At 58.1% G+C, this 26674-nt stretch overlaps 5 protein-coding genes across 7 annotated transcripts; 2 read left to right on the top strand and 3 right to left on the bottom strand.

Annotated features, from left to right (window-relative positions):
• Window positions 1–317: 317 nt before the first annotated feature.
• P3H4 (prolyl 3-hydroxylase family member 4 (inactive)) lies at window positions 318–4416 on the bottom strand. Of its 3 annotated transcripts, none has more exons than XM_071577286.1 (8): window positions 3856–4416; window positions 2382–2531; window positions 2091–2262; window positions 1892–2020; window positions 1644–1789; window positions 1482–1565; window positions 1170–1311; window positions 989–1082 (listed from the first exon to the last, which is right to left on the bottom strand). In XM_071577286.1, the coding sequence occupies exons 1-8, from the start codon at window positions 4345–4347 to the stop codon at window positions 1072–1074; spliced, it is 1326 nt and encodes a 441-aa protein (XP_071433387.1). In that variant the 5' UTR covers window positions 4348–4416; the 3' UTR covers window positions 989–1071. The 3 variants fall into 3 exon arrangements, with proteins under 3 accessions (XP_071433388.1, XP_071433387.1, XP_071433389.1); XM_071577288.1 differs by having other exon boundaries at window positions 1242–1311; XM_071577287.1 differs by lacking the exon at window positions 1170–1311 and having other exon boundaries at window positions 318–1082.
• Window positions 4417–5768: 1352 nt separating this feature from the next.
• Window positions 5769–11360, top strand: FKBP10 (FKBP prolyl isomerase 10). Its single transcript, XM_071577252.1, has 10 exons — window positions 5769–6098; window positions 7507–7652; window positions 7852–8041; window positions 8191–8336; window positions 8446–8635; window positions 8890–9035; window positions 9155–9344; window positions 9679–9821; window positions 9955–10118; window positions 10251–11360. Exons 1-10 carry the CDS (start codon window positions 5887–5889, stop codon window positions 10434–10436), a joined length of 1713 nt encoding a protein of 570 aa, XP_071433353.1. The 5' UTR covers window positions 5769–5886; the 3' UTR covers window positions 10437–11360.
• Window positions 11361–12064: 704 nt separating this feature from the next.
• Window positions 12065–15829, bottom strand: NT5C3B (5'-nucleotidase, cytosolic IIIB). The gene is made up of 9 exons (XM_071577251.1): window positions 15768–15829; window positions 15566–15664; window positions 15149–15218; window positions 14967–15013; window positions 14447–14532; window positions 14186–14275; window positions 13011–13173; window positions 12690–12890; window positions 12065–12380 (listed from the first exon to the last, which is right to left on the bottom strand). Exons 1-9 carry the CDS (start codon window positions 15768–15770, stop codon window positions 12270–12272), a joined length of 870 nt encoding a protein of 289 aa, XP_071433352.1. The 5' UTR covers window positions 15771–15829; the 3' UTR covers window positions 12065–12269.
• Window positions 15830–17368: 1539 nt separating this feature from the next.
• KLHL10 (kelch like family member 10) lies at window positions 17369–20099 on the top strand. The gene is made up of 4 exons (XM_071577250.1): window positions 17369–17851; window positions 17945–18562; window positions 18978–19127; window positions 19599–20099. The coding sequence occupies exons 1-4, from the start codon at window positions 17399–17401 to the stop codon at window positions 19968–19970; spliced, it is 1593 nt and encodes a 530-aa protein (XP_071433351.1). The 5' UTR covers window positions 17369–17398; the 3' UTR covers window positions 19971–20099.
• A 110-nt stretch (window positions 20100–20209) lies between these two features.
• On the bottom strand, window positions 20210–26510 carry KLHL11 (kelch like family member 11). Its single transcript, XM_071577527.1, has 2 exons — window positions 26045–26510; window positions 20210–25871 (listed from the first exon to the last, which is right to left on the bottom strand). The coding sequence occupies exons 1-2, from the start codon at window positions 26500–26502 to the stop codon at window positions 24275–24277; spliced, it is 2055 nt and encodes a 684-aa protein (XP_071433628.1). The 5' UTR covers window positions 26503–26510; the 3' UTR covers window positions 20210–24274.
• Between the last annotated feature and the right edge of the window lie 164 nt (window positions 26511–26674).

Below are 26674 nucleotides of genomic sequence, written 5' to 3'. Positions count from 1 at the left end.
GTGGGAATGCAGCAGGGAGGAGCGAGCGGCCACATGTGGCCCGTGCCTTGTGCCCAGGGCGGGCACAGGCTTGTCAGCACCACCAGCAGCCCCCAAAACACCTGACACTGGCAGAAAGGGGGTCACCCCACCCTGTGTGCCCCATCTGCATCGGTGCACACAGGCTGCACCCCCCAGAGCAGCAGCAGATGATGGTCCCCCAAGGAGCAGTGTCAGGGTGATGCACCCCTGCAAAACAACCATCAGGTCATGCACGAGCTCCTGGATCCCACAGGGACAGCACACCCAGCCCAGGGAGCCCACGGTGGAGGCAGATGTGGAAAGACTGGTCTGGATTTTATTAAAAGTTCAGCACCAGTAAATATTTTAAAAAAGAGCAACTGTCCAAGTGGGGAAATATTAAATTAACAGAGCTTAAGGCTACAGAGGGCTGGTGTGGTGAAAATTCAAGGCACAGCAGGCCACAGGCACTGCAGCCTCACTGGGCTGCAGCCTCGTGGTGGCACAGGGACGTGGCACACCAGGAGCCCCTGCAGCACTGGGGTGGAGGTCCAAGGGGACCCGAGCTCAGGGAACTGGCAGATTGCCTGGCAGGAGCACAAGTCCCAGAGAGCGGCACCACCAGCTCCAACAACATCCTGCATTGCTCCCAGAGCAGGGGCAGCCCCCAAGCCCCTCAAGTCCACACAGGGTCAATGCCCATGCACCACCCACAGATCCAGGGGAGGAGCTGAGGGATGCAGCGAACCCCAGTGCTGCAGGACACTGCCACTGGCCCAGGCTCCTGGGGACATCAGGGACAGGGGTGGCCTGGGGGGAGCTCTTGGGCAGGCAAAAAGGTTTAGGGCTGCTGGTGCTCCACTGATGGGAATTGGGCTGTGCCAGGGCAGCAGAGATCCAGAGAGTAGGTGCAGCCCTGTTGTGGACCCCGGGCAGGATGAGCCCTCCTCCATGAGCCTGAGTGTTCACAGGGTGACTGGCAGGAGCCCAAAGCCCAATGTCCCTGGGATGGCGTCACAAAGCCACTGCCGTCCAGCTCTGTCAGGGCCAGGCGCCCCTTCACCCAGCCCATCACAGGATCTCTGCAAAGAAGGAGGGTTCAGTGGCACCAGGGCATGGGCAGCAGCCCCTCACCCTGCAGCATGGCCCTCAGCCCTGGTGTCATGAACCTTGGTCGTCTTTGTCCCCCTTGGTCTTGGGCTCCTGCCACCACTCTGCAAAGAAACCCTCCTCGTAGTCACCTTCGCCCTCGAACTCGCTGTCAGAGGGCAGGTCTGGAGCCTCTGGCCCTTCACCACCATCCACCTCCATCTGCAGCACGGGAGGGCAGGAGGACACGGGGGCTCAGCGGCCTCATCCACAGCCTCTGCTCCACCTAAGAAAGGGCCCTGCCCCAAGGTACCCACAGCACCCACTCACACCACCTGGCACCCCCAAAAAGCACCCCCAAAAAGCACCCATCTGCACCCCCCATCAGGTACCTCGTCATCAGTCTGCAGGAACTGCCGGGCGAATTCCAGCATCTTCTTCTGCGTGGCTGTCTGGTTGTGGTACCGCACGGCTTCCTGGGCACAGCGGGGGCAGAGGGGCTGCGTCAGCCCCCGCCAGCACAGAGCCAGGCACGGGGGCTGGGGGGTCCTCACCGGCCGCGGCTCGAAGTCCTCGTCCCGCAGGCGCCAGCGCTCGCGGTGGAAGCGGTAATAGACCAGGTTCTGCTGCATCACGGTGTCCCCAGGGTCAAAGAGCATGTAGCTGGAGACGCTTCGCACCGCGTCCTGCACATCGTTCACTGTGGGGACCAGCGCAGGTGACACGGGGGTGACACCCCGCCCAGGGCCCACAGCACCTGGGGTGCCCCGGGGCACAGTGCCCTGCTCCTGCCATCACTCACACTTGTAGTAGGCGAACTGCAGGTAGTGGTACATGGTGGCCACAAACTTGTCCACGAAGTAGCCGCCCACATTGGGGGTGAGCTCGGTCTCGCAGTCCACCTTGCACTGCAGCACGCTCACAAAGTGGTCTGGGGGGAGATGTGAGGCTGCACCCCTGACCACTCGCCCCAGGGGTCTGCCAGCCCCCAGCCCCAGTACCTGCGATGGCAGGGTAGAAGTCCTTGAACTCCTGCAGCTCGTGGGCGCCCTCGCAGCCGGCCAGGCAGTCCTCGTACGCCTTGTAGTACTCGGCCAGTGCCTGCTCCATGTCGGCCGCGCTGCTCCGGAAATCCCCGTTGTTGTAGAGCTTCACCGACCGCACGAATATCGGCTGCCATGGACCAAGTGGGCACTGCTTAGCGAGGGAGGGCCGCTTCCCTCGGGGTTTGGCAGGACCAGGCATGCACTGAGCCCTGGGGAGCCTTATCCCCCAGCCCCATCTCTCCTCACCTCATAGGGCTGAGCCTCCAGGTCAACCAGGTATTCATCCACATCCAGCATCGTCTTGTAGTAGTTCAGGTACCTCAAGGTCATCTCATGCTTTGGGTTCTTCTGCAGGAAGGTGTGGGCAGCAGACACCGCTTTCTCAATCTTATTTGACTGGGGAGGGAGGAAGAGCTGGTGCAGAGACCTGCCGTGGGGCAGGACGCTGCAGCCAAGGTGGGCTCAGCACCCAGCCAGATCCCCAAGCTGCAGGCAGAGGGCTGTGCCTTGGCAGGAACAATTCCACACCCACAGTGCCAGCCCCGAGCCCAATCATCCACTGGCAGTGATGGACAGACAAGATCTGGGAATATGGACATTGCACGTCACTCCAGCCACATCAACATCCCCTCTGTACCCATGGTGGGCAGGGAAAAGCTCAGCCCCTCATGGGCCCACATATCCAGCTGAGAGTGATCCACATGGTATGGGTTTGATCCACACATCCTCTCTTCTCCAGCAATGCCACCAGCCCGAGCCAACCCCTCCTACTTTATGGGCTCTCAAGTTGCAGCTTCGGGGGAGTGAGATGGGGAGATGGAATGATCTGTCCATGAAATGGGTTTAGGCCAGAGCAGCAAGAGGAAAAGGCATTAAGGACTGGGACAGGCTGTCCCTCATCACTGCCAGGTGAGCGGGGCCACAGGGGCAGACGGCCAGGTATGGGACCCCAACCAGGGCACTGTCCCCTGCCAGAGCCACTCTGGCCAATGCAGGGTCACCCCAGGGCAATGCCTTAGGAAACCTCCCCCCATGTAACCTCTCTCCATGTCTGCACTGTGGGGCCAAGCAAGTCCTGATGGAGCATCCAGACACGTGTCCCACTGCAATCGCAGCCAGCTTGGGCCCCTCAGCTGGGGCAGCCCCTGTGTCCCCTCCCCAGGCAACACTCTGCCTGGCCAGGGGGACCTTGGGGGATCAGGACAACACCTAATGGGGTGGGGGGACACAACCACAGGGGCCCCCAATCCCGGTGCACCTCTCACGTCTCTCCTGATATGTCCCAGATGACGCTGACGTGCCACGGTGCAGGAGCAGGATGGAGGAGACAGGGTGGGAGGGGGGTGGGATGCCAGATGGGGAGTGAAGCAAGGGGCATGGAGGAGACACCGAGGGCAGGGTGTGGGACAGGGGGGAGCAGGTTCACGGGGTGCAGGATGGAGGAGAGCAGAGGTCACAGTGTGCGGTTCAGGGGTGCAGCCTGACGGTGTAGGATGGGGCACGGGATAGGGATGCAGGATGGGGGGATGCAGGAAGGCGGTGTTGAAGAGAAGGTGCAGGATGAGGGGCGCAGGATGAGGGTGCAGGGTGAGACACGGTAAGGGGTGTGCCCAGTTGGGAGGCAGAGTGGAGAGTGCAGGATGGAGGGGAGAGATCAGAGTGGGGCAGGATAGGCACAGGACACCCGCAACCCCGTCCCCCGCCATTTGTGCCACCTCACCTTGAAGAGCGCGTAGTGCAGGTACTGGTAGGGCTGGCGGCGCTGGAAGTCGCGCAGGGTCTGCGCGGGGGGGTAGCGCAGCTGGAACACGGGCAGCTCGCGCTTGCAGGCGCGCAGGCAGCCGGCGCGGAGCAGCAACCGCCCGAAGAGCCGCATCTCCTGCTCCCACTCCCACGCGGGGTCCCGCTCCTCGCGGGGCTCCTGCTCGGGGGGCTCCCCGGCGCAGCGGCGGTGACAATGCGCCTCGCTGTCCCGCAGCAGCCGGTGCAGCCTCAGACTCGCCTCCAGCCCCTGCGCGCTCTCCGCCCACTGCGCGTCCGCGTACTGCGCCAGCGCCCGCGAGTACGCGCCCTGCAGCGGCTCCAGCGCGGCCGCGGGGAATCCGCGCACGCTGTACTGCTCGTACTGCGCCGCGCACAGCCCCGCCGCCAGCACCGGCAGCAGCAGCGCCCGCACCGCACCCGGTACCGGCACCGGCACCGCGCTGCCCATCCCCGCCGCCGTTCCCTGCCCGCGCACCGCCCCGCGCAGCGTCCGCGCACCGCCCCGCGCAGCGCTCCACGCCGGGCCCCGCGGAGGGGGCGGGCGGTGCGGTGGGCGGTGCGTGGCGGGCGCGCAGGGTCTTAGTGCGGCTCTGCCGGCGCCAGGGGGTGCGCGCGGGGCTGCGCGGGGCGCGCAGGGTGCTGGTAGGAATTGGGCTCAGTATCACTGCGCGGGACTCTCAGGCCGGCCGTGCCCGGGGCTGGCCGCGCTGCTGGCCTTTGCCAAGCCTGAGGCCACTGTGCTGTTCCAGATCTGGCCCCAGGGCTGACCCATGCCAGGCCTCGGCATGGCCACACTGGCCCCGGCCCAAGCCCACCGCTTTGTCGCCAGCTGGCCTGTGGCATTGAGGGATGCCTCAGCTCAGGGCAAGAGCCAGGACGCCGCTGAGGTTTCTCCCGTGAAGCAGAGGCTGTTGGCAGTGCCTGGCACCACACGTGGCTGGGGTGCCACCACCCTGGCAGTGCTCACTGGCCGCAGAGCCAGGCCCTGATCCCTGTGCCATAGGGAGAGCCCCGAGTGCCTCTGAGCTGCTCCAAGCAGTGCTGAGGCTGCTCAGCCCCACTGTGGTGCACTGGGGGGCTGCAAAGCATCCTGGATCCAGGATGAGGGAGCTGGTGGTGCTTTGCTGGAGCTTTTGCTTTCCCTGGAAGTGCTGAGACTCAGAGGAGTTGGGTTCGGTTCACAGCCTGTTGCATTTCCCACCTGGCACTTGCCCCAGGGCCCATCTCTTCCCCATGGTTTGGGGGCAGTGGGGGTGTGTCCTCAACATCTCTGTGTGCGTTGGAGGCTGCACTTGCCTGGGAAGGACCGTTAGAAGGAGAGTTTCACATTTTTAATTATTGCCATTCAGTAAAGGCTCCACCAACAGCAGACTCATTAATAAAACACTTAATACCTTCCATTTACTCTCCCAAACTGTTGGGACTGAGGAGCAGCATCCTGGGCTGGGGTGTGATGACCTGGCGGTGGCAGGAGGAGGAAGAGGAAGAAGAAAAGGAGGAGAAGGAGGCACAGCAGTGCTTGGACCTGGCGCCAGGCCCAGCCACTCCCCGATGGACAGCGGCTTTCCAATGGCTCCGTCAGCCTGTCCTTCGGAGGAGGAACTGCCCAGGGAAAAAAAAAAGAAAAAGAAAGAAAAGGGAGAAAGTAAAAAAAGAGAGGGGAAAAAAAAGAGGGGAAAAATATTGAGGGGAGGGGGAAAAAAAGAGGTAAAACAAAAGAGGGGGGGGAAACCAAGCCCTTCCGCCGCGGCTCGTCCTCTGCTGCCGCCGTGTCTGTTCCCGGCGCTGCGGGGGGAGCGGACACGTCTACAGAAATTCCGAGAGGGCCGAGCTGGGCGGGGGCTGCACAAGGGAAGGGAGGGAAAGCGAAGGGAAGGGAGGGAAAGCGAAGGGAAGGGGCGTCCCGGGCAGGGAAGGGGCGTCCCGGGCTCCCCCTCTCCGCCTTTCCTGCCGGCTCCTTCCGCCGCCGCAGCCCCAGCGCCGTGCCATGGCCCCGGGCAGCCGCTGCCTCCTCCTCCTCCTCCTCCTCCTCCTGGGAATCCTGGGGGCCCCGGCGCTGGGCGACCCCGGCCCCCTGGAAGACGTGGTGATAGACAGATACTATATCCCCAAAATCTGCCTGCGGGAGGCGCAGATGGGGGATTTCATTCGCTACCACTACAATGGGACCTTTAAAGATGGCAAAAAGTTTGACTCCAGGTATCGCCCGCGGCTCCGCGCCGGCTGCATGCGGGGGGCAGCGGCGGCGGGACCCTGCATGTCGCCCCCAGCCCCCAGGCGGCATCCCGGGGTGGGCAGGCGGCCGCGGGGACCCCGCATGTGTCCCCCAGCCCCGGGGCAGGGGCAAGCCAGGCCAGGGCAGGCAGCTGTCCACTCCAGACAGTGCACAGAGCCCCAGCTCTGACCCCACGGGGACTTTCGGAAGGTGCTGGTGCGAGCCCGTGGAGCAGGGGAGCCCTGTCGACGTGTCAGCCTGGGGGGCCCGGGCTGGCCTCAGGGAACCTCCAGCCCGGGCTGCAGCCCCTTCCACAGCCCCTTCCACAGCCGCTGCCCAGCCCTGCCCAGTGCCCCAGCAGCCCCAGCCCCTGGGGAGCCCACACACCGCTGCTCTGCACAGCCTGGCCCAGGCACAGGCAGGATTTGGCCCAAAGTGGAGTGTTCTGGCTCACAACATGTATCTGCATGTTCTGCACGGGCAGGAAAACACTGAGACGTGGCAGCGGCCAAACCCTTCATTAGCCCAGAGCCTTCGCGCCACCAGGCTCAGGGTCCCTTGGCCTGGCATCGCCCTGCTCTGCTCTGGGAACCGGGATGGGGCAGCCCCTGGTTGCAGCACCGTGAGCAGGGGCAGAACTGGGGACACAGAAACAACCAGGGTTGTGCAGGGGCTCAGCCACAACCCCTTGAGGCAACAAAAATTCCCCAGATGGGTGTTTTTCAGGGACCTGGAAAGCAAAAGGTTTCTTCCCCAGTTCAACATGTCTTGCCTTTCTTGTGAGCACCAGTGGGGGAGAAAGTAACTCCAGTGGAAGCCTGGGGACACCCACTGCTAAAATAATTCCTTGTCCTGAGGAGCTGCCAGGAGAAGGCATCCACTGCCAGCTAAGGGGGATTAAGGGTTTCAATTTATCTGAGATGCCCTCAGTTACTTCTTGGAATATTTTAAGATCTAAAAATAAAATCAAATTTGCAGTTTTAAAATGAGACCAGGATGTTGTTTTTCCTGCTTTCTGCATAAAGCACCAATGTGCCATATGCAAAATGATTTGGAAGCAGCAGGAAGCCCAGGAGCTGCTGTCCTCCAACCCAGCTTGGTGGGTGAAATCTGGGGAGGATGTGGATGGGTTCTGGGGATGCAGGCCAGGCTGGAGCCCTGACCAGTGCCACATGGGGCAGCTTCCCCCCAGCAGTGCAGGACTGAGCCCATCAGGATCCATGTTTTTGAGTTGTGGGCTCTGCCTGCAGCACAGGGACTCATAGACTGTGGTGGGCTACCTGCACCCCAGGGAGGGGGCAGCCCTGTTCCCCCACTCTGCCCCACCAGCACCAACAGTTTTGGGAGCTTCATCCTTTCTGCACCTCTGATGGGTCTGTCCCTTCACCCCAGCTACGACCGAGGGGCCACAGTGGCCGGTGTGGTGGGCGTCGGGCGGCTGATCACGGGCATGGACCGGGGGCTGCAGGGCATGTGCGTGAACGAGCGGCGCCACCTCATCGTGCCACCCCACCTGGGCTACGGCAGCATCGGCGTGGGTAAGGGGCCAAAGGGCAGCTCCATGCCAGGGCAAGTGGTGCTGAAGCAGGGCTTCCCTGGGAATGGGGTCCTGTCCCCAGCCTGAGCTCTGCTGCTTTTCCAGGAGCTGGCATGGGCTCGGGAGGGCTCCAGGGGACAGAACCTGCGCTCAGTGCTGGTCTCACCTAAGGTGCTCTGTCCTCGCTGCTGCCTCTTTAGCGGGGCTGATCCCCCCAGACGCCACCCTGTACTTTGACGTGGTCATGCTGGACATCTGGAACAAGAATGACAAGCTGCAGATCACCACCCTGTCCAAACCCCAGCGCTGCAACCGCACAGTGGAGAACTCGGACTTCGTGCGGTACCACTACAATGGCACACTGCTGGATGGGACCCCCTTCGACTCCAGGTACGGGGCACTGGGATGCCCCTGGCCTCGGGACACAGCGCGCTCCATGCTCTCAATGATCTGCAAACCAGCCTCTGGCATGGCACTGGCCCAGCTGGAGGTGCTGGTGTGACCCTGGAGCCATCCCCACCCTCATTTTCCCCCACCAGCTATAGCAAGGGCAGCACCTACGACACCTACATTGGTACCGGGTGGCTGATCAAGGGCATGGACCAGGGGCTGCTGGGCATGTGCGCTGGGGAGAAAAGGAGCATCATCATTCCCCCATTCCTGGCCTATGGGGAGAAGGGCTATGGTGAGCCAGGCTCCACCCCATCGTCCTGGCCCCTTCCCTCCCAGCTCTGCCCAGGGGCCCTGGGGTGCAGCAGGAGCCTTGTCTGGGCTGACCCATGTCCCCTCCCTAGGGACCGTGATCCCACCACAGGCATCACTGGTGTTCAGTGTGCTGCTGGTGGACTTCCACAACCCCAAGGATGGAGTCTTCTTGGAGCACCTGGAGGTGCCAGAGCCCTGCAAGCGCCGGGCTGTGACCGGGGACTTTGTGCGGTACCACTACAATGGAACCCTCATGGACGGGACACTCTTCGACTCCAGGTGTGGGGGGAAGTGGCTGCATGGGGAGACCCCCAATGTCCTGCCCTGCCCTTCAAGGAGAGCCTGGAAAATTGAGGGGGAGGAGAGAGCAGTAATAGTCATGAAATAGGCTAAAAAGGACAACATCTGTTTGCTGTATCCCAGGGAACAAGATTTGGCTCCTGGGGGAGCAGGAGGGGCTGGGGGAAGGGCTGTGGGTTGGGGTGCAAGCGTTGGAGGGGGATTGATGGCACCAGGGGCTTCTCTTGCTGCAGCTACTCCCGCAATCAAACCTACAACACCTACATCGGGAAGGGCTACATCATCCCCGGCATGGACCAGGGCCTGCAGGGGGTCTGCATGGGCGAGCAGCGGAGGGTGGTCGTCCCCCCACACCTGGCCTATGGGGAGAATGGTGCAGGTAACTGTGCAGAGCCCAGGCTCTGAGGCACAGGCACATCACAGGATGGGGGAAGAAGCAGGGAAAGGCCTTTCCAGCCCTGCAGCACTCCAGCAGCTCTCCTCATCCTCTTCCTCCAGGGGACAAAATTCCCGGCTCAGCCGTGCTCATCTTTGATGTCCACATCATTGACTTCCACAACCCCTCAGACCCGGTGGAGATCGAGACCGTGTTCCGGCCCGAGGGCTGCAACGTCACCACCCGCGACCGCGACTTCGTCCGCTACCACTACAACTGCTCCTTGATGGATGGCACCCGGCTCTTCTCCTCGTGCGTGCCCTGGGCACACCTGTTCTTCCTGGGCTGAATCCTGGCTGGTGCTGAGCTGGGGCAGGCGGGCACTGGGAGTGACTGCTCTGCAATGGGCAGCTCCGGAGCATCAGCCACGGGGCAGCGAAGGGGGCAGCAGGGAGGAGGGTGCAAGGTTTGGGGGCACAGTGGGATGGATGTGGGGCTGGCATGGAGGGTAGGAACCTCATGGCATGCCAGGATGGAGTATGTGGGATTTTAGGGCACGGTGGGATGGAGGGCTCGGGATTTTAGAGCTGTCCACTGGATCCAAGGGGTTTTCTCACATGCACTGTCTTCTCTATGCCTCCTGCAGCCACGACTATGAGAAGCCCCAGGAGGTAACTCTGGGGGCCAACAAGGTGATCGAGGGGCTGAACAGTGGCCTCCTGGACATGTGTGTGGGGGAGAGGCGGGTGCTCATCATCCCCCCACACCTGGGCCACGGGGAGAGTGGAGGTAGGGGAGCAGTGACAAACTGCAGAGTTCAGCCTTGCTGAGCCCCTCAGGGTCCTGTTCCTGCTGGCCCGACTGGGGCTGGGGGGTCAGGGCTGTGCTCCCCACAGTGCTGGAGCCTCTGCTGTGTTTCCAGCCCGAGGGGTGCCTGGCAGTGCCGTGCTCCGCTTCGAGGTGGAGCTGATCTCCATGGAGGAGGGGGTTCCTGAGGGCTACCTCTTCATTTGGCACGGGGAGCCACCAGCCAACCTCTACGAGCAGATGGACCTCAACAAGGACGGGGGGATCCCTGTTGAGGAGGTGAGTGGGCACAGAGCACCCACAGACCGCAGGCAGGTGCTCTGCTCCCTGCCATGCTCAGCGTGGGCCGTGGTCCCCCTGCCCTGCCCGGGGCTGGCTGTGTGGAGCCAAGCAGCATTTCTCCCTCTCCAGTTCTCCACCTTCATCAAGACCCAGGTGGCAGAGGGCAAAGGCCGCCTCATGCCCAGCTCTGACCCAGAGAAAGTCATCGCCGACATGTTCCAGAACCAGGACCGCAATCAGGACGGGAAAATCACACCGGAGGAGCTGAAGCTGAAGTCAGATGAGGACCAGGAGAGGATTCACGAGGAGCTCTGAGGAGCAGACCCTGCTGATCCTGGAGACAGGACTTGTTCTGGCCATGCCATGGCTGGTGTCCCATCCCAGCTGCCCTGGGAATCTGCCCCTGTCCCTCCCCAAACCTGCAGGGGGGCAGATTTTGATTTTCCCCTCTTTCTTTTTAACTGAGGGTACTTTGATGTGTTCCTCCTGGGCAGGAAAACTCAACCCCCTGCTAAAAATCCCAGGCAAGAAAGTGTCCCCTCCCCAAACGCCTTCATCCTCTACCAGTGACTGCAGGTCCCTCTCCAGCCCCCTTGCCCACCCTTGCTGTCTTGGGGGGCAGGAGGGATGTGGGTGGGTCTTCCTCACCTTCACCCCAGCATATTGTAGTTTAGGGTTTGGGGTTGGGTTTTTTTATATATAAACTTTAAATTCTGTAGATAGAAGAATTAGAGAGGACTTGTGTCCCAGTCCCTGCTCTGTCTCCGCTGCCTCCTCCCCAGGACAAGAGGCTGGAGGGGACTCAGTTCTTGGGGAGAAAGCCTGACAGCCCCCAAGCATCTGCCATGCCAAAAGTCTGGGCCCCCAAAACTGCAGGGATAAGACCTGGCAAAGCCCTCACAAGCTGGGAGAAGGGAAACAGATCCTCTCTTCCTCCAGGCCTCAGGGAGCAGCATCACCCCCCTCCACATTCTCCCCACCCCACAGCCCTCAGTGACTGAGACCAATCAGCCCTATTTTGTTTTGATGCCTAAAGGCAGGTCACAACCTCGGGGTGCTCATGTTCTCTGGCTGGGACCAGCAGAGCTCCAGCACCCACCAGCTCCCAAGGCCTCTGCACAGTCAGTCCTGCAGACAGGGATGGAGAAATGCAGGAATCCCGTAGAGCAGAGGGCAGAGCAAACCCCTCACACAGTGAACTCACCTTGCACCAAATAAATCCTTCCTCCTGGTTCCCAAGGGGTTTGCCTGTGTCAGGTTACTTTGCCATGAAACATTCCTATGCATGTTGGGGCAGCAGTGCAGGGACCAGCCTGGGCAGGGACCACGGGATTCCAGGCTCCAGCACCTGCTGGGTCCAGCAGGAGAAACCAAAATCCCCCTGCTAGGATCCTCCAGCAAAGCTGCTGGTCCTTCAGCCCCAGTGAGGGCTGGGGGGCTCTGGTGGGATGCAGGGACCCAGAGCTGGGGAGCAGAGGCAGCTGCAGCACCGGCCCTGAGAGCAGAGCAGCTCCAGCCACTCGGCACTGGGTACAAACCACCCACGGCCCAGCTTTAGCCAATAACATCTTTATTCCAACGTGGAGAAGAGAGTGTGCACTTCCCAAAGTCCCACATAACCAAAGGTTATACAGAAACAAGAGGGTATTCTATTGCTGCTCTGAGAGCCCAGGATCAGTCCAGGATCCCAGCTGTGGCCCAGGAGCTTTGAAGCCCACAGAAAATAGGACTGGAGAGAAACTTGTTTTCTTAGCAAGGAACACAGTGACACTAAAACTTCATCTAGGGCAGGTCTGTCCTCAGCCCACAGCAAACCATCTCCATTCTACACTCAGCTGCTGAAGTAAGTGCAGAATGTCTCTGCCTGAAACATGGAATGGTTTGTTGTGGCCTCAGGAGGTGGTGGGGATGAATTCCCAGTGGGATGAAGTCTGAGTTGGATGAAGTCAATCCAAGCTAGAATCAGCAGGGCCAGGCAGAGTTGGGGTACAGGGAGTGCAGAAGATTCCTCTGTCTCACCTCTCCTGCTCTGGGGCCGAGTGCATGAGTGAGGATGGAGCCCAGCCAGTACCAGGAGATCCCCTCCAGCTGTGTCCCAGGAAGGACATTCCCTGCCCAGTGCCTGCTGTGGGGCAGCCTCTTCCCAGCTCACGTCTCAGTAAGGATGTACCGGAGAATCCCATTGACCACGTCGAGGGTCTCGTCGCTCTCCAGCACAATGTCATAGGCCTCCAGGTACTTCCCCCTCCGCTCCTCCACCTGCAGCAAGCCCGTCAGGACAGGGTGGGGAGGAGGGGGGAGGCCCTGAACACCAACAGCTGAGGGTGAAGATACTGCACCCACAGCCCTCACTACCGAAAAGGGGGTCAATAACCACTCTGACAATGCCCCACATGCAGCAAGAGCTCAGTACACACTCACACCTCCCTCCACACACCCCAGGGGAACTCATGCAAAGCTCTCACATCCCCAAATTATTGGAGCAGCCACCTGTCCCTCCCTGCTGTCCCCAAGCTTGGCACCTGGGGAAAGCTGGCAGGGAAACACAACACTGCTCGTCACACCCACCTTGTCATTGAGAAAGCCAATCTTGAGGATATTCTCCACTTTGGGAATGCCATCTGCCATCGTCAGGTCACCCATGGAGTCCCCCAGCAGGATGATGCTCGTTCTGCTGCCCAGCTGCTGGAAGTACTGCGTGCCCTGCAGCACCGTGTTGTTCTTGTTGAATGTGTGAATGAGGGGCTCCTTGAAGTGCATGAGGACTCCCTGAGCACGCAGGACAGACAGACAGCTCTTAACCCAGTGGTGTCTCTAATAATCATATCCCAGCCCTGGTCCCAGCCCACATCTTTCCTCTCCTCACACCAATGTGTTGCAGAAACTCACGTCATCATTGAAGTCCATGTAGTTGGACACCACCTTGACATTGGAGTGGAAGACATCAGCCTGGCGGATAATCTCCTCCAGGACATCCCCAATGCCAGCAGAGAAGATGAACAGGGGGATGTTGTTCTTGTGCAGCTGATCAAAGAATTCCTTGAAGCCATCCCTAGAGCAGGAGTGTCCATGGCACAAGGCTGTGTTGCCAGCTCCCAGGGTGGTGTCCGGTGTCCCAGGCTGGCAGCACACTCAGCCCTGCTCCCTTTCCACCCAGCACTGCCCGAGCAGAAGCACACGGGTGAGCTCTGCAAACAGCATGAGCTCTCTGTGGCACCAGCATTCCTGTGGCCTTCCCTGTGCAGTTCTGGGTGCAGTGCAGTGGTCAGGTGGGTGCTCACAGGAACACAGAGCACTCCAGCCCTCTGCATGGCATCTCCTGAACACATCAGCTGCTCAGTGGGGGCACAGGCACAGTGTGCCCATGGAGTGGGCTCCGCCAGGAACCATGTGGGAGATGTGTAACAGGTCAGACTGGTTGGGAGGACGATCAGACTGCTCTGTGACAAGCCTACATCTGCCAGGACACAATTCCATGCAGAAAGGGAACTTGGGTTCATGAAAACCCAGACATATGGTGCCATCTCCTCCCTGAGCATGGCAACGCAGTCAAAACCCAGGTCCCTGAGCCAGCCTTAGGGCCACCGCTGCCAGGACAGCTGTAACAGCAAGTTTTAGCATGTTTTTGTGCTGTGGGTGAAATCTGCTGCTGAGCCAAGGGCTTGGATGAGGCTCTGCAGTTCCAGTGCAGAGAACAAATCTTTGCTGGAAGCAGGGAGCTGCCCCCGCATTCCACCCTGCACAGAGAGCTGTGCCCAGCGCCAGCCCCTCAGCTGCTCCTCACCCAGGCCCAGGGGAGGGGGAGGCGGTTTCTGAGCAGGAAAGGAGCAGCCAGGGAGTGAGCTCAGGCTGTGGCTCATGGCACTGACTTTGTTAGGGCTCAGCCCCAGGGAGGGAGAGAGGGAAGCTGGCATCGGTCACGCTGCAGCACAGAGTGTGGTGACAGTACTGAGACCTGCCTGCACAGGCAGGAGAGAAGGGCTAAGGGTAGCCAAGCCCTGTGCCTGTACCTCAGCATCACATCCCCGTGCCCACATCTCAGCATCACGTCCCCATGTCTGTACCTCAGCATCGCTTCCGACTCTCTGACCAGCTGGGCTATGTCACCTTTGCGGATCTTCTGCTGCACCAGCAGCTCGTGGGCCCTGGTCCACCTGGAGAAAGGCAGCAGTGAGCCCTGGGGCAGGGGTCCTCAGCAGTCAGAAACACAACTAAATCCCCAAGAATCACCACCAAGCCAGGGACAGCCCAAGCCTTGCGTCCTGTAGTCCCTGGGGACAAGAGGTTGTCAGGACAAGGTCAAGATCATCACAAACAGCACTCACCACTCCACCATGAGGGGACGTTTCTCTTCCAGGGTCCGGTTGGGATCAATTTCAATGGGATAGTAATAGTGCAGCAGATCCTTCAGCTGGAGCATCGGAGAGGGAAAAAGAACAGAGTCAACATCACCAGCACTACTACTTAAGTCCTCCAAAGCATCAAAAACACAACTAAAGTTCCAAAATGCAACTAAACTGTGTCGCTGAGCAGCTTCCCTCCAAGCACACCTGGAGCTCTTGGCAGCCTGGCTGACCTTCACCTTGCTCCAGACGCTGCAGTACAGACACCCCTCCCCTTTCTCCTCTTATCAAGCTGAAACACCCACAGCTGCACATGCAAACTCGATTTCCCTTTTTAACTTCTCTGTCACTGCTGAAATGCAGCCTGGACACTTCCTCACTCCACCCTGTCAGCCAGTGCAGCTGAGAGAGCTGCCACACCAGCCAGTGCCACCTCCTGATGAGGGGTGACAGGGACAACAGCCACCGAGCCAAGACACAGTGCTTGGCACACAGCACCCACCTTCTTCTTGGCATCCTCGCTGACGACATGGCTGCTGTGGAAGATATCTGCAAACATAATAAAACGCCAATGTTGTAGCACAGAAATATCAAAAGACTTTCTAACAGCAGCTCTGCTGCAGCTCAGTGCCAGCACTTCCAAAACGAGAATTAGCGACAGTAAAAACAGTGGCTTCCACTCACTGTGCGACGTGGGGCAGCGCCTGCCGTTGCACCCAAACCTGCTCAGCGTCATGTCAAAGTCAGAAATGACCTGGGAGAGGAAAGAAAACCAAATTTCTGTGTGTCCCAGCGCACTCCCCAGCCAGGGGGAGCCCAAGGTGCTGCCACCTGCGAGGACGGGCACGCAGCGTCACTGGTCTCCATGGCACCCTGGCAGCCACAGGGCAGGTGGGTGCGCTCACCCTCCCACCCCGGAGCTCTTGTCAGCACGGACGGAGGGGTGGTGCGGGACTCCAGCCTCCTAACGGGAGCCAAAAGGCGCCACAGCCCCGTCCTGCCCCGGGGCTCTCCCCCCTCCGCCCGCACAGGCGCCGCAGGTGGGGAAGGGGCAGCCGCGCCCCGGGCGGAGCGCGGGCGGTGCCCCCCGAGCCCCGGTACCTGCAGCTTGGCCACCCCCTGCTCCCGCAGGGTGCGGATGATCCCCCGCACGCGCTCGGGCTGCCGGATCCGCACCGTGGCTTTCTCCAGCTCGGGCACCTGCGGGCACAGACCGCGCTCGGTGCCGCCCCAGCTCCGGGGGCACCGAGACCCCCCACCAGCCCCCGCTGTCCCTCCGGCCCGGGTCGTGGGCTCCGCGCACCATCGCTCCGATCCCGCTGCCGATCCTCCTGCCGCTCCCGTTCCCTGCCGGGCCCCGCAGGGTCGCGCAGCCGCGGGGAGGAGCCGGAGCGGGGGCGGGACTGGAGCGCGGCCGCGGGGGCGGAGGGGCCGCGGGTGGCCGGGGGATGCTCGGGGATGCTCAAGGGATGCTCGAGGGTTCCGGAGGGTGCTCGGAGGATGCTCGGGGTGCCGGGGTTGCTCGGGGGATGCTCAGAGGTGCCGGGGGATGCTCGGGGTGCTCGGAGGATGCTCGGGGTGCCGGGGTTGCTCGGGGGATGCTCAGGGGTGCTCGGAGGATGCTCGAGGTGCCAGGGTTGCTCGGGGCCACCGGGGGCTCGGAACTGCCGGGGGTGCTTCGGTGAGTGCTGGGCCGGGGGCCCCCCCGCGCTCCGGGTTCCCCTCTGCGCCCGCAGCAGTTTCGTTTCCGTCGCAACGAGCAGGGAAGGCGAAAGAGAAAGGAAAAGTCCAATGAAAGAGGCGCCGGCGGGGCCGTTCGTGCCCGCAGCGCTCTGCACTGAGCCGCTCCGCAGTCGCTGCCCACCTATGGGGACTGTTTCAGCCCCGCAAAATGGTACTGAGGAGTTGCTGGGCATCTCACGGCCGGTTTGGCTCCAAGCAACCACCAACACAGTGCAGACCCAGGGCCAACATAACCTGGGCTGAAGGGAAGTGAAGACTGGGGGCAACCATGGAATGTTGGGCCTGGGTCACCCCCGGGGTTGTGATGTCATCACGGGGCACAGTCCAGAACCAGCAAGTGGGTTCATGCTGGATGTTTGTGGGCAACACCAGAGTTCTCCACACATGTCAGTGAGGTCCACTGGCTTTGACTCCAAGGTGGGGGATAGCTCAGCACCCACTAGATAGTCATCCTTCAACATGGAGAGGAAGATGAGCGACAGGAGTTGCAGCATCTCCAACGAGCTCCGCCTGGAAGGGAGGTTCTGTGATGTGATCATCAGCGTGGATGGGGTGGAATTCAAGGCTCACAAGCTCATCCTCTCTTGCTGCAGTATCTACTTTAGGTCAGTCAGTACTAGAAACACAAGGACTTATTTACAAGGGCCTGGAGTGACAGGACAAGGGGAAATAGCCTCACACTGACAGAGGTTTATATTAGATATTAGGAAAAAATTCTTCCCTGTGAGGGTGGCAAGGCACTGGCATAGGTTGCTCAGAAAAGCTGTGGCCCAGAGCTGAGCTGTGGCTCAGCCCAGGTGCCATCCCTAAGTGTCCGAGGCCAGGCTGGGCGGAGTTCTGAGCAACCTGGTCTAGTGGAAGGTGTCTCTGTCCATGGCAGGGGAATTGCATGGGATAATCTTTAAGATTCCCTCTAACCCAGGCCATTCTGTGATTCTGTGATTCTTGTAGAAGCATGGGGACCTTGTCCTGGTGCTCCCTGACCCCAGACAGAGGGTGTGTCTCCTTTTTCAAACAACCAGCAAGTGAAACATTAACTAATAAACTACGAGGCCTCCCAGCAGTGCTCCTGCCAGTGCCCAGACTGGTGCCCTGGGGGCTCGGGAAGCACAGGGGATCCAGGGACAGCGTTTAATGCAGCAATGCTGTGTTTGCAGGACTCTGTTTACCAACTGGGACAGCGGAGACAAAATGGTCTATCATATCCCCGGCGTTTCAGCTGAAATGATGGGTCTCATCATCAATTACGCCTATACTGGGACAGTACCAATCACAGAGGACAATGTTCAGAGCTTGCTGGCTGCAGCAGACCAGTTCAACGTCATGGGCATTGTCAACCTGTGCTGTGAGTTCCTCAGTTCCAGTCTGTGCTTTGAGAATTGCATTGGCATCTGCAGACTCACCAGCTATTACCACTGCCCCGAGCTGCGCACAGCCGCCTGCGTGTACCTCCTGCATCACTTCGAGGAGGTGTCTCAGGTGTCTGAGGAGTTCCTAGAACTCTCTGCTGAGGAGCTGGCACACATCATTGAGAAGGACGAGCTCAACGTGAAGCGAGAAGAAGCCGTGTTTGAGGCTGTGCTGAGGTGGATCGCTCACGACCCGCAGAACAGGAGGCAGCACATCGCCTGCTTGCTGGGCAAGGTGGGTGCAGCACCACTTTGGAGCTGTTCCCAAAGGCTACTGAGGGGGAAACCATCAGCATTAGTATTCTAACCCCCTCCTTGCATGTTCCAGGTTCGACTGGCACTCCTACAATCCGACTACTTCATGAACAACGTCAAAGCTCACGAGTATGTGAAGGACAATGCTGAGTGCAAAGATCTCATCATCAGCACCCTGTCAGAAATCTACGACCTGAACATACACAACCAGAACTCCTTTGTCAACACCAACCCACTCACCCGGCCACGCCTGCCCTACGCCATCCTCTTTGCCATCGGGGGCTGGAGCGGCGGCGGCGCCACCAGCGCCATCGAGACCTACGATGGCCGCACCGACAAGTGGCTGAACATCCCCTGGCAGCAAGAGAGCCCTGTTGCCTATCACGGCTCAGCTTATTTGAAAGGCCACGTCTACATTATCGGCGGATTTGATGGCACAGATTATTTCAACATCGTCAAGCGGTTTGACCCCCTGCAGAAGACGTGGCAGCAGGTGGCACCCATGCACTCACGGCGCTGCTACGTCAGCGTCACCGTTGTGGACAACTTCATCTACGCCATGGGAGGGTATGATGGGTACATACGGCTCAACACAGCAGAGCAGTATGACCCAGACACCAACCAGTGGACCCTGATCGCCCCCATGCACGAGCAGAGGAGCGATGCCAACGCGACCACGCTGAATGGAAAGGTAAACGAACTGGGAGAGGATGGAGAGCACTTGGGAGCTGCAGCATGAAGAAAGTTCACATAAACCTTCACTAAATTTGTAACAATTCATTAAATCCTGGACATACAAAGCAGCACCCACCTGGTGTGGCGGAGATGTGACCCGCTGCTGTCCCCCAACAGCCCTTTTCCTGGGCACAGGAGTGATACCAGGCTTGTCTGCTTCATGGAGCTCAGGAAATCAAGGATCTAAATCCCACTACCTTCAGCTCCCTGCACTGTTGCTACTTCAAACCCAGGATGACATTATCATTCCCATTATAAACCAAAACAAAACACCCCAGAAATCCAGGCACAGCATTCATTTTCTCTCTAACACATTCTCTCACCAATGGTCTAACTGCCCTCCTCACACTTCCTCTCTCTCCTGTCTCCAGGTGTATATCTGTGGAGGGTTTGACGGTGACCAGTGCCTGAGCTCAGCTGAAGTGTTTGACCCTGCCACAAACCAGTGGTCCCTGATCACGCCGATGAGCAGCAGGAGGAGCGGAGTCGGGGTGGTGGCGTACGGGAACCAGGTGTACGCGGTAAGGGCTGACCCCTCCCAGCGCTGCAGTCCTTGCCATGGCTGCAGCTCCCACAACTCCAGGCTGCCCATGTGTTTATGTGAGGTTTAGGGAAGTCAGAGCTGGAACAGCTGATGGTCTTTTTGGTAAGAAAAAGATGTGGAAAATGTTTAAGCAGCAGCAGCAAAGAACTTTCTGCCACTGCCAACAGCATCAGCATCTAGCCTGTTCATCCATTGTTTATCTTCTCCGTGGGCAGCATCCAACCTCTGGAGAACAGTCAAATCCGACAGTTGCACAAAGTGCCTTGGGGAGCTCCCCAGAGAGCGGGGAGCAGACTGCAATAAGCCAGCACCATGTTCTGCAATCCTGTGCTCTCTGCCATGCTCACACCACAGCCAGGGAGGCAGGAGCAGCTCCCACCTCACGGGGGCACGACAGGATTCGGCTGAGGGAGGGCCCCTTTCAGCTCTGTCCCTTTGGCCCTTGCAGGTCGGAGGGTTTGATGGGAACAGCCGGCTCCAGACGGTGGAAGCGTACAACCCCGTGGCCAACACCTGGCACGCTGTGCCCTCCATGCTAAACCCACGCAGCAACTTTGGCATCGAGGTGATGGACGGCCTGTTGTTCGTGGTCGGGGGCTTTAACGGCTTGAGCACCACCGTGGCCGCCGAGTGCTACGAGGAGGACACCAACGAGTGGTACGATGCCCACAGCATGAGCATCACCCGCAGCGCCGTCAGCTGCTGTGTGGTGCCAGGACTCTCCAATGTCTTGGAGTACATCGCCAGGCAACACTACTATGAGCACAACACCTCCATGGACATCTTGTTCACCACTTCAACTCGGAGCTCGCCGTTGTAAATAGTTCCCATTAGCTAAGTCTTGTGATCAGCCATCACTGGATGCCTGTGCTTTGTCAGGTCTGGCTAACAAAGTCTTCAGAGCAGGAAGGGAGTGTGTTCTCTTGTTCTAAAATAGAAACAATTGCTACAGGCCAAAAGAATCATTAGGATTTAAAGCTTTCATTCTATGGCACCACAGAATGTGTGTTATTGGCCATAGCCTGTACAGCAACATAAAAAATCAAAGGTACAACAGAATGCTAGAGAAATAAAGGGTTTATTTTCATTAATTCACCTCTTACAATAAACTTTAGAACAGTGTATTTAAGGTCAAGAACATGACAGCAGGATCTGTTTCAAAGGGCCTAACACACACGCTACTTTACCTCACAGGTAAGGACGGGAGTGCTGCTCCCCAGAAATCTGCTGCCCCGCTGTTCATGTCCCAGGAGAGCAGAGCTGCCATCACCCACAGTGACACAGACCCACCAGGAGGATCTGACTATTAATGGTCTACAAACAGCTTGTTAGTTCCACAGTGTACATTCATATTAGTAACGGGGTTAGACCCTCAGAAGCACCTGTTTTATCAGACTCCACCCAGGACTGTCAAACAGGAGATGGTTTGTACCCCAACCTAAGGTGGACAGAGCTGAAAATAAATGCAAGCCACAAACCATTTACTTTATGCCCTAAGGATGTTACAACATCCTGTTGCAAGGTTAAGAACAACCTAAAAAGTTGTAGTTCCTTAGGAGTTGGTCTGTCAGCAGCCACCAGGCTATTCCACAACACATATGTTGAACCAGGAGTTTGGATATTGACATTTACTGGAATGGAGAAAAACGCCGTTGCAGCAGCCGAGGGAATGCTCGGCCCAGCCACTCACAGCACCTGCACTGCTGGGCTGTTCGCTCCACCCCTGGAGTGTGAGGGAGGCACCCAAACACCGACCTCCCCAGGCTACTAACGGAGTGTCCAGGTGGTTATAAAGCATTATGTACACACGTGGCCCCTGGGAGTCACTGTGGTGACTGCCAGGACAGTGAGGCCAGCAGGCAGCCCTCTCACTCACACACAGGGGGGTCCTGCTGACTTCCCTGTGACTGCAAACACTGGGAAAGAGTTCCAGGCTTTTGTTCACAGGGTCATTTGATAAACACCCAGCAAGCTATGGTGGCCAAGGGCCACAAGGAATTGTTATGGATTCACAGGATCATGGGCTAAATTACAGCCAGAGCTGTGAATGCAATTCTCCCACGGTGGATCATTTGACCTGTCAGTCACAAACCACATCAATGCCATCAGTCCACTGAAAGTCAAGGCTAAAAAACACCAATGCTTAAAAAACCACCCCAGAACTGGCAGAGCAAAGGTTAGAGCAGCCCATGCTGCTCCCAGGCCCCCAGTGCCATCCATGCACACCGAGCACACACAGCTGGCACACATAGGTTGCCTGTCCAGGCACAGGCTGGGCTGACACTGTCTCTGAGTGCTTTTAGTAAATGACACAGCTTGTCCATCAGCCCAAAGTCCTCCTGGGAAGTGCAGTATCAATTTTGCTTAGAAAAAGCAAGACTGCAAGGTCTATTCTTGCCTCTTTGTTGCACACTGCCATGCATTAAATATTTAGTTCCTAATCCAACTGAAATAATCACCTTCGTGTTTCTCCCTACAAATGTCAGTCCATATTTGATGACAGACTACAGGAGGGCTTGGTGGGGTTACCTACTATCACCCTCCAACTGCTTGTTTAGTCCCTCCAGACAGGCTGGCAGGGTGGAACTCTGTTGGTACAGAGAAATCAAAGGTGAGCAGTTCAGATCTGTATGGACCCTGTGAGACTGAAGGCAGGTACCAGCTGAGAAGCAGCAAGCACAGCTGCTGTTGTCTGGTAAAGGAGAAATCACTCCCTGAGAGTTCTCAGGCAACTCCCCAGAAGTTTCTCAGAACTCCTCAGGTTTTCCACAGGACACCAGAGATGTTCCTGAAAACAGCCAGGATGATTTCACCAAAACACTGGACTTGTGAGATGGATTATAACCAATTGGGATTTGTAGATTGATGGTGTGAGGTTCGATTCAGCCAATGGCACGCGGCCTTATCCATATAAACCGTGTGCTGTGTGTAATAAATGGCACTCACTTGCTCACACTGCTCTGGGCATGGGGTCCTTATTCCTCCATGTATTTGTTGTTTACTTTAGATATGAACTCCTCTCAATTGCTTTGGTGCAAAGTCTGGGAAAGTTTCTTAAAACCAACTCCCACAAATTGCTGTTACATCACCAGAGCTGCGAGGCATTTGTAGTGAATCACAAACCTGCAGGGGCAGCAATTCTGAGCCTCCTCCAGCCAGACCTGCAAGAGCCTGTGGGCCAAACTCCCTGGACCAGCCCCTGGTTTACAGGCCTGCAGGAGCTGTTTGGCAACAGTCACCTGCAAACATCACCTGAAACTCACCTATTTCCTCTTGCATGAGGCCAGCAGAGTAAACTTCACCTGCTCCAACAATCCAACAGGCAAAGAAAATACAACATGGTTATGCCAGAGGAGTAAACGGAGACAAGCTGTTCGGATTTTGTCAGTTTGGTGGGTTTTTCAACCAAGGCTGGAGACTCACTCACAAACAGGCAAGTTATTGATGCCAAAGTGGCCTCTGAACCGCGAAGTGGAGAGTTACAGGACACACACATCAGAGCAACCCTGACACACTGAGCAGCAAAAGGACTTACCCGAGTTTCAGGTACAATCTGGGCTGCCTGCTGAACTGGAAAAGGAGAAGGAGCAGCTCAGAAAGCAAAACAACTGAAAACAAAACAAACCTCAAACTGCTTTTGCAGTGAAGACGCCCACATCAAAACCACCAGCAAGTATCAATGAACAAGAACAGTAACAGATTCTCCAACAAGGTTTGTCTACACAAATTTTGGAACACTCAGATTACTCCTCCCATTCCCTTCCCTAAGATCCTGAGTTATGCTGCATGGGAAAACCGAACATTCAAATGCAGGGAAGGATGGAGAGAAAAGGAGGTAGGAAGGATGCACTGAAACCGCTGGTAAACTGAAGGTCCTGGAGCGCCTCGGATTGGGCAGGAGTGCTCAGTGGGACAGATCAAAGGGAATATTCCACATTCTATTCCCTGGGAATTCAGTGGAAGAAACCCAGAGCCAGCCAGGGTACTTGGATGTAAAATCACCTCAGAATGCCAAAAGGTGTTTAAATGAGTTTAAATCTCACCCCCACAGCAAGTGGGGAAATTCAGAGGTTTGGAGACTGAAAACCCACCTCTCTTCCCCAGAGGAGCACACGTGTGGGCTCAGCATGGAGCTGCAGCTGGGAATTCCTTGGGACAGTACACAGAAGGCAAAGGGTTCTGATTGTCAGAGACAGCTGGGAACAGCAGGGGCTCTTCCATCACCTTTCACTAGAATTAAAACATGTGCAACATTTGAGAAAGGACCTACGTGTACCTCAGGTTTCACTCTGTCCCCATGGAGTGATCCCATTCTCACTGATCCACACGGACAGAAGGGAATGGCCAGTGTTGCTGAGTGGTTCATCACTTGTTGCCACTCTGTGTCTCAGGCTGTTGACCCAAGTTTCTAACTCAGCTGTCAAACACTGACTCAAACCTGCAGATACACCTGAAATAAAATCCCCTGCCTCAAGTTCTCTCTTTCAGCAAGTGTCTTGTGTCCTACCAATCATTCATTTATAAACAAACTCCGCAGCCTCTCTATAACACACAGATACAAAATACTTAATACACATAGAAACATCCTGAAGTCATTTCATAAAGAAAGATTGTGCTTTTGTTTCCCACAGAACTATTGCACTTGCCTTCAACTTGGGAAAGCCAAGTACACCAACACCAATCCTGTGAAGTTTAGTCACTGAGGAGAGAATCAAAGGAATGTCAAGAGATAAGTGCAAATAAAATAGGTGCTTTCAAGCACACACAAATGTAACCACTAAATTATTAAGAGAGAGATCTTTGATATTCAAAGGAGAACTGTTAGAGACCAACTCTACAGAAACCCTTGGAATCAAAGATCTGAAGAGAGAAGGAACAGGCTTAATGCTCCCAGAACATTTCACAGCCCGATACAGGCTACAGCTTTTCCCTGGGCACCATTAAGGAATACTGCTGGATTCACACAGTGTCTCAATTCCCACCTATCCTCTACTTCTGAGCTTCTGAATTACACAAAAGATGCTGGTTTTATGCATCAAATCAAATCCACACCTCATATACAGACATATCAAGCCTACCAAAAGGGTTTATTTCCCAGGCCCATCACGAGTGGTAATCCAGGCACTAACACTCGATCTGGGAGCGCGGCATTCTCCGTAAGGTCAGCGAGTGTCGGTGGATCTCCTGCATCTGCCTTTCCTGCATCTGCCTTATTCTATCCTTCTGCCACATGAGGTTCTGCGGCATGGGGTACCTCTGTGTCCCCTGCAGGCACCTGAAGGGGATCCTGACGTGGCAGGCGGTGGCTCTGCAGCGGGGCTGCGGCATCGGGGGCAGCAGCATCCAGCGCTTGCGCTCGGCGCAGTAGCGATAGGCCTCCTTCCGGTACTGCTTGTCGATGTCGTCGCTGTTCTTCCACCCCCCGATGATGAACACATCGTCTTTGTAGTAACAAATGGCTGCTCCTTCGATGCTCAGCACCTCGGGGGGCAAGGACTCCAGGATTTCATCCGAGGCCCTGCCAGAGATCTTCCCCTTGGCCTCCTCGTTGTCAATGGGGTAACTCTTGGGGCAGCACGAGGCCGTGTGGTAGAAGTTGGTGTTGGCAACGGACATCTGGAAGGAGCAGTAGTTGTCGATGAGGGGCAGGGACTCCACGTCCTGCCACTGCCTGGTTTCAGTGTCGTATCTGGTGATGACGGCCCTCAGCCCATCCTCGCTGTCGCTGTCCACCGGGGTCCGCGCGGCCACGTACACGAACCGGTCCTCCACCGACACCGCCTTGACATCCCGCAGGATCTTGGGCGCCGACTCCAGGTTCAGCCATTTGTCCTGCTCGGGGTTGTAAATGGCCACATCTTTAAAGCCTGGGCTGAAGTTGCCGTGTCCACCAATACTGTACAAGTTGCCCTTCACTTCAGTCAGGCCAAAGGAATGCTTCCTGGTGATTAGATTTGAGACCTGCTCCCAGATATTTCTGTTTGGATTGTACCTCTCCACAGTCTTGGCAAACCCCGGCTCCATGGAACCAGCCACGTACACGTAGGACTCTGTCACGGCCACAGCGTGCCCATCCAGGTGGTTGTGGATGTGGGGCAGGTTGACCCACCTGTCCTCGTCGATGAAGTAGCCCACGCACTCGCTCAGGTAGTCGCCGCCCTCCGACACGCCGCCGATGACGATGATGACGTCCATGTTCTGCCCGAAGCGCGGCAGGTGCGCGGCGGCGCCGGCCGAGTGCTGCAGGGTGCCCGACCGCAGGTTCTCGGAGCGCAGGGCATGGCTCTCCACGGCCTCCGACACCAACTTCACACAGGCCTCGCTGCTCGACACCAGCCGCTCGGATTTGACGTGGCGAGTCAGGTACGTGGGCTTCATCTGAGACAACCTCAACAGCTTAAAGAGATCTTCAAAGTACCTCTCTCTTTCCTCAGGGTTTTTCTGAACCCATTTCAGAACAGTCTCGAAGAGGATCTCTTCAGAGTCCACCGTGATCTCCGAGTCCGAGAACCAGTCTCGGACAAGGTGAAACGGCAAAGTGTAGAACTCCTCATCCTGGATGACTTTGTGGAAGTTTCTCCTGATCATATCCTGTGCTTTGAGGGCCAGCTGGTTCAGGGAATACATGTGTGCCAGGCTGTGAACTGCCACGCAGTTGGAGAGGTTCAATTTCTTCTTCAGAAACTCCCCGCAGAAGTCCTTTAACCGGGTCAGCAGAAACCTGCAGGACAACGAACAGAACACCCCGCAAGTGTTGGGTGTCCGAGGTCAGGCTGGACGGGGCGTGGAGCAGCCTGGGCTGGGGATCGTGCCCTGCCTGTGGGCCTGGGTGAGCCTTACGGTCCCTCCCACCCGCACCGGTCCGTGCCCCAGCCCCGGCCCCGGCCCGCTCACCTGTCCGCCATCTCCAGCACCTCGTGCACGTTCCCAGGGCTCACGCGGATGGTGCCGGTGTACATGAACCCCACCACGGCCTCCACCGTCTCGGGGTCGGGGCCGCCCTCCGAGCTCCACTTCTGCAGCTCCACGCGGCCCGAGCGCGACTCGGCGAAGCCCCCCGAGAGCAGCGGCGTGAAGTACTCGGTGGCGGCGGCCAGCACGGAGCGGTGCGCCCGGTACTCGCGGGCCGCGCCCGCGCCGCCGAACGCCAGCGTGATGTCGCAGTACAGGCCCTGGCGGCGCTGCTCGTTCTGCCGCCACGCAAGGTCGGAGCAGTGTGCCGGGCACCCGAACTCCTCCGCCTCGGCCTCCCCGTCCGCCCCACCGCCCCGCGGGGCCCCGCGCTCCGCCTCGGCCGCCGGAGGGCCCGGCCCGACCCCGGGATGCGGATGAGGCGCCGCCGCCGCCGCCATCTTGTCCGGCCGGGCCCGCGCGGCGCCCCCTGGCGGCGACAGCGAGCGCTGCGGGGAATGGAGGGGGGGTCTGGGGGGAACACACACCTGTGCTCAGGTACCAGTGACCAGACACACACCTGTGTGCTCAGGTACCACTGACCAGACACACACCTGTGCTCAGGTACCACTG

This window comes from Pithys albifrons, chromosome 25 (assembly GCF_047495875.1).
Source record: "Pithys albifrons albifrons isolate INPA30051 chromosome 25, PitAlb_v1, whole genome shotgun sequence".
NCBI classification, from domain to species: Eukaryota; Metazoa; Chordata; class Aves; order Passeriformes; family Thamnophilidae; genus Pithys; species Pithys albifrons.
Note: the sequence above shows the minus strand (reverse complement) of the source record. Positions and strands in the feature narration are given on the sequence as shown.